Genomic DNA, 12757 nt, shown 5'->3' with positions numbered 1-12757 from the left:
TGAAATCCCGAAAGGAACTCCTTCAGAAATTTCGCGAAAAACTCTTTGGAGGAGCTTTAGTAAAAATCCCAGGAATAACTCTTGTAAAAACTCAGAGATGAATCCCGGGAAGAACTCCTGGGATTGTCCCAAAAGGTTTCTCCGGAAGGAATTGCGGAATTCAAGAGAAATTCCGAGAAAAACTCTAGGAGAAATTTCTTGATAACACCTGAGAGATATTCTGAGAGAAACTCTTGTGGAGTTCTTGGAATAAATCCTGAAAAAAACAAAATTTCTTTGGAAACGCTGGAGGAAATGCGGAAAAATCCCACGAGAGACTCTGGGAGTAATACCGGAAAAAACCTATGGGAGAAATTCAGACAAAAAAATCTGTAGGATTCTCGTGAAACATTCCAGGAGAAATTTGTCGGCATCCAGGACTCTCGGAATTCTCGAAAAAGAATCTCGAAAAAAAATGTGTGTAATATCTGGAGAAATTTTTCAAAGAACCCAGAATAGAATCCCTGGAGGAACCATGAAATAATTCAGGAAAAATCCCTGAAATAACCTCAAGTAAAATACTTGAGAGAATCCTGAAAAAATGTCCTAAAAAAACCTGGAGTGAATTTTAAGAAAAAATTAAACTTTTTGAGTATTTTTGTGGCGTTTCAGTCTTTCTATGGGGAAACTATATGTTTATTAGATCTTCTTAATGTAGCGGAATAAACTGTTGTGTTTTAGTCTAGTGCTTGTTTTTTTTTTTCAAACGTTCAACTGTCATTCATTGTTTTTTTTTTAGAAATTTGTCCGTTTTTGGAACAGGAAACCCTTTAAACTTTGAAAAAAAAAACAAATTTTGTAGTCAGTACTTTTGCACTTACTTTTGCATACAGTTTTGAACTACTTGTACATACAGTTTTGAACTGTATGCAATAGAAGGGAATGCGATCCAGGTTACAACCACCATTTTTTCTTATTTTCATGAAAACAAAAAAAGGAAAAAATCCAAAAATTTCAGAGAATAACAGCTAAATGTTAAAAAACAACTAAATACTAGACGAAAAAGAACAATTTACTCTATCCCCTGAAGAAGGTTCAATAACAATCGAAACGTTGGAAACAAAAAACGATAAATACCCAAAAAGTCTACCAAACAGTCGTCATCAAAGCAGTGAACAATTTAAAAGCTCGTGAGACAGACTTTAGCACAAATCCCCAAAAGAAATCCAGCAAGTACCAATGAAAGAATCTTGCGGTAAATCTCCAATGGGATACCTGGAAGAATCCTGGAGAAATACACAAAGAAATATCTAAATGAATCTCGAAAGGAATACCTGAAAGAATACCGGAAGGAATTAGAAGAAAATCAATGAAGGAATCCTGACAGGAAATCTTGAAGGAATCCATGAAGAAAATCCGGGAGAAATTACTGAAGCAATCCTGGAAAAGGAAGAATTCTAATGGAATCCCGGAAGGAGTCTATGAAGAAATCTCAGGAGAAATTCCTGAATCTCCAAAGAAAGGGATCTCAGTAGGAATCCAGGAAAAACCCCTATAAGAATCCCGAAAAAAATCCCTAATCTCGGGAGGAATAACTAAAAGAAAAAATAAATACGGATGAAATCAATTGACGATTTTCTAAAGGAGCCCTGGAAGGAATCCTTGAAGAAAGCCCGGGAGAAATCCCTAAAAGAATGCCAGGAATCAGAAAACCAAGGAAGCATCCTGGAAGAATCCTGAAAGGAATCACAGGAAGAATCAATGTAGGAATCTCGGGAGAAATCCCTGATGCTATACTGGGAAATATTCCCAAACAATCCCAGAAGAATTCCTTGGCGGAATCCCAGCATGAGTCGCGAAACCCGGTATGAATCTTTAAGGGAACTCCGACAGGAAATCTTTAAGGAATTAAAAACATACAAAGCTCACGAAGAAGTTCTTAACGGAATCTTTGAGAAATCTCTGAAGGAATTCCACTAGAAATCATTAAAGAAATCTCAGGAGAGGTCGATAAATATCCCGGAGGGAATCCCGTAAGAAATTCCGAGGGAATCGCTAAAGGAACCCCATAAAAAATACTGGAAGAAATACATAAAACAATTTAGGGAGAAATCAATGAAAGAAATCCGGAACGAATATCTGAAGCATTCCAGGAATCCTTGCCGGAAAGCCGGTTGAAAACCCAGAAAAATCCTGGGATAAACCAATGAAGGAATCTCGGAAGAAATTTCTGAAGAAATTCTTGAACATATTCCTAAATCAATCCCGTGTGAAAAATCTGAAAGAATGTCACAAGTAGACCAAAAAACCTGAAACAATCCTGTGTGAAATCAATGAGGGAAATGGCGAACATGTGTGAAAGTAACTTGAGAATCATTCTTGAAAGGATCTCTAAATGAATTCTGAGATGAAACCCAAAAATCCGGCAAATTCAATGAATAAATCCCGGGAGGAATTCCGCAAGTAATCTCGGGAATAATCCGTGAAAGAACCCGGAAGGAACACTGGTAGAAATATCATAAGGAATACCGAAAATAATCAACGATTCTATCCTTATGAATGATCATTTGGTTAACAAGATTTGTGCTATTGTAAGTTTGAAGTACGACTTCATTGTTTCACCCTAAAGTCTGTAGCTTAAACATCGCATACGACAACCGACTGTAAAAACCAGGCAGGAATCGTTTCGAAAATTTCAGCGATCTTATCAGTTAGCATCTACAAATTGGATCATTAATCCATCATATTTCAGCTTTGAAGAATCATTGAACCCAATTCCACCAATCCCCACATGGTGGACGGATAAGTGACCTATGTACGTCTGTAATATGGTATTTAATACTCACTTTCAAGTTTGCCGAAGGTGCACGGCGACGAGTCGGAGTAGGCGAGCTGCAGGTGCTTCAGCGATTGTTCGTAATCTCCATTCACTTTGAGCATAAGCCCGATCCGCAGGTGGACCTCATTGGCACGCGTAAAGTCCGGACAGACGTACAGCAACTGTTGGAATGATTTTATCGACCTGAAAGTGTGGAAGAGTGTAGAGAAGAAAGGATCGGCGTGTAAGTTGTTGTTGTTGTTGTTGTTGAGCTTGAAACAAATGAGATGATTACGCGACGAGGGTTACTGCGCTGTCTTGTCTGTTTTCTTCAAACCGCGCACCTCCTTCTTGGTGAAGAAAGTGCACCACGCTGCATGCTGCATTGCTGCTGCAGCGTGGTTGATCGAGCAGCAAGCTGACAGCCTGCACCCGGTGCAGGTTGCTGCCTGCGTTTTTTTCTTTCTGTTTTACTTTGCTTTTGGCCACGAGCGGTGCTCATCGTAATCATCATCAGCTGGTGGACCTGTCACAGCCTGGATGGTCAATTTTGGGGTTCCCGCTGCGCTTTGGTGTCTACACATAGGCATATCGAGCATAAATGCACAGCAAAAACTAATGAGTAATATTACGACAATCCAACTAGGTTAACATCAGAACGATGGTTGAACAGATTGGTTAATAAATATTTTCTATTTATACGTTTCAAAAAGGTATCATTTGAAAGACAAAACAGCGTCAAATCTGCGAAAATTATGATAATCGCAAAATCTAGAAACCCTGTAACAGCCCTGCATTTTGAAAAGAAATCTTCGATAGAATTTGAACACCGATCTGCTGATTTACAGCAGCACCGTATATTCCAAGATCCTCTCACCAAGTACGTATGCAACGAAATACAAGTTTAAGCCATATAGGTTAAAATCTATATATATAAAAATGCAGTGGCATACGTGGGACCGCGCATAACTTGCGAACGGAAAGTCAGATTTGGGTCGTCTAAGTTTTGTTCTGTTCGTTTTCACCCAAGGAAGGTTTATAAACCAAAAAAACATGGAAAAGTTGAGAGTTTTTGACAATCGATTTTCCATACGTTTTGAACCTGGACCGGGACTCGAAACGTCAAAAAATCGCAGTAGGCAAGACAAAGTTTGCCGGGGACAGCTAGTTGGTTCTAAAAACCATAATTGAACCAAAGTAAACCTTGGTTTTATGATGGTTTGCAAAACCCACTCAAAGCTAAATGCACTTCAAATAGTTGCTTGTTGTACCATTCCAGTTGTACGATGTAACTGAAATAACCCGTAAATTTTTACAGTGCTTTTTTATCAATGTTTTCAGTTCAATGCTACACCCTGTCTGCACACTCGTTTGCAAGAAGATACCGCAAAAGCAACTGGCAAGCCAATAATTTCCAAAACTGTCATTTCCCCGGAAGCTTAATTGAAACTGCTCATTTTTTGGTTTAACCTCAAGCAACACCGTTCCCTTGAAGATGTACAGCAGATTGCAATCTCTCCTGGAAATCATTATCATTTTGACACACCCCCTAAAGAGTTAATTCCACCCGGGTAATCATCGATTTGCATAGGGTAATTGTTCCCATCGTTGCGGTAGTACCTATTGTTGCGGTAATGGCAATTGAGCACTTTTTCGACTGAAATGTTACCAAAAGGTATTTTTAATAGATGTATGGTGCTTAAATTATGAGATTGCACCATTTGTTTGCTTAAGATTTGCCCAAAAACCTATTTTAAAAAAATATTTTCATAAATGTGTTTGCTGCTGTGTTCCTATTGTTGCGGTAGTGTTCCTAATGTTGCGGTATCCCATATGATTTCAATGGGATACCGCAACAATAGGAACAAAATACCGCAACATTAGGAACACATACCGCAACATTAGGAACACAATGATCTTTCAGATAAAAACGAATAAAATGCTCATAACAACATCAAAGTGGCAATATTTCGTTATTTTCCCGTAGATTAAGGAAGGATTTTATTATTTTCAATTCAATCCATGTAAAAAGTTTGCTTGGGGCGATACAATTGTGGTTTAAACATGAACCCAGCGCTTAACTCCTCCATGATCGGATCAATTACCCTATATTTGTTTTTACCAGAACTCGTGAAAATGTTCGATTGTCTTTCCCGAATTCTAAACTCCTACCGCGTTCGAGAACGCAGCAACAGTAGGTAGTTCTTGTCGCCCGAAAAAAAAAACATAATCCTTGAAACCTGCTGCTTCGTGCGGCGGTGTGCCTTCGATTCAGACCATCTGTCGACTTGGCCCGACCCTCGAACCTCGATATGTACCTCGATGCCAGAGCTACAGAAAGAAGAGAGACAAACGAATGCATATGTCGGTCGGTCGGGTCGATCGGCGGGTGCATCACAAATACAGTCAGTGCCATGGAGGGATGTTGTAGAGTAGAAGAGAGTTAGGTACCTACCGTCGCGGACGAATGTCCCTTTTTAAATCTCTTGCGAGTAGTTACGGGACGATTGAAAACTATCAACGCACTGGAGAACTGGAGACTATCTGCACCTGCTTTCCTCTACTAGAGAAGCACTGAATCAATTTTTAGCCATCGCGCTACAAGTATGACAATGTCACAATCTGAATTCGTTGTGACATAGGTCTTTTGCAACTTCAAAAGAATATGATACAAGACCGTGAACACGTGTAGAGTTTTTTCAACTTTGCATTGCAATTCTCGAGGGGCAACAAGTTGGTTCAAAATAATTGATTATCCACGAGTTGAAAAGCACACAAAAAAATTAATTGTTAATGTTTTTCCACAGGCAAAGATATTATTCTTACAAACAACAATTGACGTGTCTTCTTTGCGGGGAAATATCTGTCAATAGGGTGTCATGTGCCGCCCAATGCTGGGAATCATTGTATTAAGCTCAATACCTTTTACCCTACTATCTCACTTTTATGGGAAAATTCTTATCTATTCCTGACTTTGCACTCCAGTCAGGAACAAATGATTTCTTCTTCTTCTGCTTTTTGGCTCTACGTCCTTACTGGGACAAATGATTTATTTAAGGTGAAAATATGACGAAGACACATTTTCAAGAGAACAAATCTGAAGAACCGAGCGTCAGTTATGCTGAAAAGTTGATCGATATGTTACCCGCTGGTGGTGACCAATCGATCAACTTTTCAGCGCAAACCGACATTTGGTTCCTCAGATTTGTACTCTTGAGAATTCAAGGTTTGGCTTTGTCATATCTTCACCTTAACTCGTATTTGTGTTAAAACTTCCATAGTATCGAATGATGCTGATTTGATTACCGCGTGACCTCAGAAAATGAAATATCTTCAAATACAGGGAATAGACAAAATGATCGGGACAGGCAAAATTTTCACTTTTCAAAAAATGTTCAACTAGCTGTAACTTTTCGAAAAGTGCATCAAATATTCTCAAATTTTTACTGCAAGTGCATCAACTAGTTGTGTATCAGTGGTCTAATTTTGGAAAAGATCGGACCATTCTCCACGGAGTTATAAAGATTCTTAAAAAAGGTGAAATTATCCGATAGGCAACTTTGAGATTTTATATCTCCGTATAACCGTAATGAACCGAATGCAATGAAATTTTGACCATTTATAACTTGTATAATGAGCTATGAAAAACCTTTGACTTAACTTAAAATTCTTAACACGGAAGAAAGTTATAACGTTTAGATTATTTTTCTAATAAAACGCCAAAATTATCCAAAACTTCAACATCGTTTCAAAATTCAAGATGCAAATTATAGTTCATTTAATTTATCTCTAATTGACTTATATATAAATGTGTTTTGAGAGAATGCATATTAAAAATAGACCAATTTACTAAAAAACGTGAAAGAAATAAAACCGCTATAACTTTTTCTCTTGCTAAAAATTTCAAGTTATGTCAAACGTTTTCCAGAGCTTATTATATGAGTCATTATTGATCAAAATTTCATTGCAATCGGTTCATTGAATCCGGAGATATAACAGCTCAAAGTTGGTTATCGGATAATCTTACCTTTTTCAAGAATCTTTATAACTTCGTGGAGAATGGCCGAATCTTTTCCAAAATTAGACCACTGATACACAATTAGTTGATGCACTCGCAGTAAAAATTTGAGAATATTTTATGCACTTTTCGAAAAGTTACAGCTAGTTGAACATTTTTTGAAAAGTGAAAATTTTGCCTGTCCCTATCATTTTGTCTATCCCTTGTAACTTCCCAAAAAATCAGGAATCGCATGAAGAAGATGCACGCTGCTGTACATCGTATAAAGTACTATTTTAAGTTTCTATCGCATACATATGTACGGCTGAGGGACAATTTCAATCGCATATGATGTTATTTTTTGAACTTACTACGATGCGATGCATCTGATAAAATCATATAAGTGTTCAAATAATTTTTTTTAAAAGTATGACTACATCATAGATGATATTCTGATGATTTATTCGCAAAAGTGTTCGAACGAACTCAAAAATTGTCAATTAAGTTCGCAAAATTGCGTACTACTTTGATTATACGACTTCGCTTGGTACTTTTCTTATTATGTCAATTTAATTCGCATTGTTGTACAAACAAAATTGCATAAAAGTAAACATAAACTCGTTAAAATGTGTATAAAAACTCGCATAAGCTAGAATCGTTTATATTGCCATATTGCGATGGAATATGTGATAACAATGAAAGAGGTGCTGAAGGAATGTAGATGAAGTTCCAAAACGTTACAAGAAAATGAACAATCATTATTATGGTTACATAACAAGTTACAATGCTATAGATTTTGTTTTGTTGATCTGATAGTCAACAATAGGTGGTACTAGCCAGAGTGGTCTGGCTTCGTCATTTTGAGTTATAGATGAGTTAGAATATCATGACAATTAAAAGTGTGTTTTATTAGTAGTGTTCGGTGCAATGTTATAATTTCGATACAGTAAAACTTTGCGTAAGTGAAATTGCTCGAAGAATTGAATGAGAGTTGTTTGGATCATATTACACACTGACTTCCATCATCATTGACTGAAACCTTAGAGATTTTTGCAGATATTGAATTTGTTCGCCTGTTAACCTCTTTTTTCCTTGTGTAGTGCCGTGAACCATCAGCGTTCTAGTCACATTGTTGCTGATAGAAAACACACTTACATAACCCTGTCTTTGCGCTTTCTGATTCGCTCTGTCTACAGTCGCTAACATCTAAAAACTGAATGGCACACACGACACCCACCATCTTCTTCGTTTGATGACCATCACCACTGATATGGATGTGATTGTCATGACACTTTATTCGCCTCTCGCTTCGAGAAGCGAGGGTCGCATAATGGTATGCGAAACGGCGCATATAAATTACTACAAGCACGACAAAACATCTCTAATCCTACTTGTTTCGCATAGCTCTCTTAACGCAACCACAAAGTGCATCAAGACATCCCGTCTGCGGCTATGAGAGTTTGACTATCTCGCAATCCGCCTGAAGCACACTCAACAACTACTGTCGCTGTAAAAAAAAAAAACGAAGAGAGAAATCCACAATGCGTGTCATTTTGGGCGTGATATGAAGGCTCATTTTGAAAGAATGACTTCAGAAATCGGATTTGACGATTACCTCGTGATAGTCACGATAACTTGCAACACTGATTTCATCACTTTGAACCATTTTTCCGGAGGAACTCTTGGAGGGTCTTAGAGCAAAGTTACTTCTGGCAAAAAAAAAAATAGATTAAAAATCTAAGATTAAGATATAGGTATAAGAAGTCTCGCAAGAAATTCTTCAAGATAGTTCGATCAACAGCACTGTTGGAGCCTTGGCCTGTAGATTCCTTCGGTTGTGGACGATGTTCAAGGCCCAACATGTATTTTACGGATTTCCAAACGGACTGGGTAGATCGCAGTCTCCACTGAACTCCATTGGATCTTGGGGAATATTTCTTTAGCCTTTATCTTTCTGTTCCACACACAATTGACGTCAACTTGTTTATTTTGGGCCACAGTTTATACAAGTAACATTTTAAATCCTTTATTACACTAAATTGTATTTACACATTTTTTTTAACGACTCCTATCTACATACACTTAACACTGAACACATAAAACATTTATTGAACTGTCCTACTGGACTCCGTTGTGGCGCCTTGCCTACTGACGAGAGTTGCGATACTCTGCCTAAAATACCCTTTTCTAAGTTGTTGCACATATCAAGACCAACAATTGAAAAGGCCGCATCAACATTTTGTAAACAAACATGTTTCTGTCGACTTGAGGCCTTTTGAACTCCACCCACACACCTCACCACCACTAATAGAAAGCGCAAACATCAAGCTTTCTGTTAATGGTGGTGAGATGCGTGGGTAGATCCCAGAACGCCCTAAGTCGGCAGAAACGTGTTTGTTTACGCAATGTTGTTGCGGCCTTTTCAATTGTTGGTCTTGATATAGAGTGAGAACGAATTAGTTCTTCTCAGTGAGGATGGTGGGGTAATACAAATCGATATTTTTAAAGAGCGGTTCCTAAGTTATTTAGGTGCCTCACTCCCCAACAAGCACTTTTAGCCACTTGAGCAACTTAACCTTCTAATGCATCATGTTGGGAACAGCTCGCTGACGTAGTGTACGGTTTGGACCTCAGAATGTAAGCAATCGTCCAATATTGGTCCCCGACATTCGGCAGCAACTCATTCAACGAGTAGTGGCAAGTGGCGTCAGTTGCTTAGGTGTGTTTTGTGAGCATTACGGAGTGTGTGTTCGATTCTCGCTCCAGTCGGGGGAAACTTTTCGTCAAACGAGAAATCCTCTTCAGGTATTCTGACTATCTCGAGGCAACACAAATATCTGTAAGAGCACGCTAAAAGATTTTAAATTGGTTAGGTTAGTTCAGAGTTTAGGTTTCATTCCTAGGGGAATCCCCGGAAGAATTCCTGAAGGAATCCCAGATTTTTTTGTAGGGAAACCCTGGAGAAATTCTTAGGAAAATCGCAGAAGAATCTCTCAGAAGTACTTCAAGATGAAACTCTTAGAGGAATCCAAGAAGGAGTTTTTGGAGGATCACAGGCAATTACACAAACAACTCCTGGAGGAACCATAGCAGGAACTCGTGCAAGAATATCAGAAGAAATCCCAACAAAAAAAAATCTGGAGGAATCCCATAAAAATTATTGGAGAAATCTCAAAAGGAATCACACAAAAAACTCATGGGAGAATCCGTGAACGAATTCCTGGAAGCATACAGATGGAATCCCAGCTGAAAATCCTAAAGGATACCCGCAAGGAACTTCTGGAGAAGAACAATAAAAAAATCCTGAATGAATCCCAAGAGGTACTTTTGGAAAAACCCATGGAAGAACCCCAGTGATTCCTAGAGGAATTCCACAAAATACTCCTGGAACATCAGAGAAATCCCGGAAGGAACTGTAGAAAGAGCTTCGGGAGGATTAAGAAAAGAAACACTGGGGAACACTCTTGAAGGAGTTGCTTTAGAAATCCTAGAAAGAAATCTTAGAAAAAACACAAATTGAAATACTGATTCTGCAATCTTAGAGATCATTATCGACAACGGAATCTCAGAAAAAAACTTTTGGAGGATTTCTAAAATGAACTGCTGGAAAATACCAGAAAGAATTGCTAACAATTCTCAACAACTTCTGGAGAAACCTTAGGTAAAAATTCTGGAAGAATCACAGAAGGAAGCTCTGGAGGAATCAAAGGAAAAAAAAGTGAAGGAATCCCATCAGGAATTCTTGGAGGTTTCCCAGAAAGACCTCCTGGAGCAATCAACACTACGCACTCAATGTACTTGTTCAATGCATGGCCTTCATGCCTAATTTCACCTTCTATAAATTTTCACATTTGCTCGCAACCTAACGAATACTATAATTTCTATCATTTTTCATTTCATTATCCAATCCCTTACACTCTGAGTAGAAAATGACCGATAAAGCAATACCATTCTTTTTCTTTTTCTTCTTCTTCTTTATGGCTCTACGTCCCCACTGGGACTTGGCCTGCCTCGCTTCAACTTAGTGTTTTTTTTAGCATTTCCACAGTTATTAATTGAAGGGCTTTCTTTGCCTGCCATTACATGCATTTCTATATTGTGAGGCAAGTACAATGATACACTATGCCCAGGGAGTCGAGAAAATTTTCCCGACCGGAACGGGAATCGAACCCGCCGTCTCCGGATTGGAGATCCATAGCCTTAACCACTAGGCTAACTGGAGACCCAAAGCCATAAAATTATTAAGTTGTAAATACGGTCGATAAACCAGAATATATAAAACTCCCTGACAATTACGAGGCATTCCTAGGTGAAATCATCAGGTTTCCAAAACGTTCTTCCAGGTACAATCAGTTGTTAACTCGGATGATTATTTAAGTAGTAACATTTTGCCACTAATTGGGCAATGTCAAAGCACTACCATACTAAAGTGAACAACCACAGAACAAAATTGCTTAATTAACAATTCTTACATCCAATTCAGTGAAACGCCTCTACCTCGATCCGACAGTGAAGCGAAATCGAATTACAAACAAGACCAGGCCTATAACAACCACCCACAACACACCTCCCAAATCCCAACTTTTAAAGCTCCTGCTAGTCCAATCCAGTTCCCATCACTCTCGCTTTCGCAGTTTTCCCATTGATCGACGGGACCAGCCTCCTGCCAACCGATGCGCTGACTGTTATGTATTATTGAAATCCTTGTGCTGAAGGATCCTCTGTATAGCTAGCTATAGTAGCAATCAACTGCAGCGGGAAAAAGGGCACCACAAACAACAGAGCAGCAGCAGTCGGGAAAATCGATACTGTCCCGAATAATGATGGCATTGGTGGGCCTACGCGCCCACTAGGCACCAACCCACCACCACCCAGGATTTCCTCGCAGCTAGAGTAGGGGGATACGAGGAAGCGTAAACTGACTGCGGAATGTGTACGCATGTTTACGCTTAGCGGAAATGCGGGGAAAGAGGTTTCGGGAGCGAGGTACCCGAGCAAAGATTTGAATAGGTACAAAGAAGAGAGGCATTACATTCAGTGTTCACTGTCATAACTGTATATTTCTCATACGTGATACTATAGGAAACTAAGAAAATTCAAAAAATTAATCCTAAACGAATCGTTTAGGCCGTCAGGGTATTACCAGAATGTCATAACTTTTAGAAATTTAAAATAAATTGAAAATCAAAAAATTAAAAAATAAATAAAAAATAAAGTAAACAATAAAGCACAAGGCCTCAAGCATCAGTTATAATTTTTCGAAAATTTTAAAGCAGTTGTTTCGTTGTAAATCAAAGCAATGACCACAAAAAATATTATGTATTAACTTCTGTGTCCCATTCCTCGTGTGAAATATTGTGGATACATTTTCATAGCAAACATTTTAGTTTTGAGTTTGCTTCAAAATGTTCGATGATGAAAAATTATTCAACGTTAAAGATTAATAAATGTTGTTTTTTGTTTACTTTTTGAGCTAAAACAAAACTTGCTTCAACATACTTAACGGGAAGAAGGCAACCAACACAGTCTGAAACACAAAACTGGGAACAGATAGAAGAACCAGAACAACACAGATGAACGGTACAGATGTGTGTGTCAGTCACATAAAGGGCGCTGAACTATCCCGGAAGAGGTCAACTCACCCACGCCTCCCACATTGCCCCCTTATACATATGCTGAGAGGAAGCTTTCATCCCGTTTTCATCCTTGGTCGAGCCTCCCACCATGCTTATGTACAGGAAGCTTCCCTCCATCCCTTTAGGATTTACTTGCGGGAATATGTTTTACCGCGACGGTTCTTGGTATTGGTGAGGGCTCGCCCTTCTAAGCTTTTCCCAAACGCTAAGCCCACAGTAAATAGCGAACGATTGACTGAGCTTTTCCGCCCCCAACCATATCGTGTGACCTGAAACATTTCTGCTAAAATAAAGATTAATTGTTGCCCAGTCGAGGTTACGCAATCT

General features: G+C 38.7%; 1 protein-coding gene across 1 annotated transcript in view; it reads right to left on the bottom strand.

Annotated features, from left to right (window-relative positions):
* LOC115258558 (histone demethylase UTY) overlaps window positions 1–12757 on the bottom strand; it is a 256602-nt gene that overhangs the window by 44837 nt on the left and 199008 nt on the right. Inside the window, exon 5 of the mRNA XM_029858738.2 lies at window positions 2826–3001. Within this exon, the coding sequence (XP_029714598.2) occupies window positions 2826–3001 (176 nt within the window). The remainder of the gene's footprint in view (window positions 1–2825; window positions 3002–12757) is intronic.

Source organism: Aedes albopictus, chromosome 2 (genome assembly GCF_035046485.1).
Source record: "Aedes albopictus strain Foshan chromosome 2, AalbF5, whole genome shotgun sequence".
NCBI lineage: Eukaryota > Metazoa > Arthropoda > Insecta > Diptera > Culicidae > Aedes > Aedes albopictus.
The sequence above is the reverse complement of the archived record's forward strand: the minus strand, read 5'-3'. Positions and strand labels throughout refer to the sequence as shown.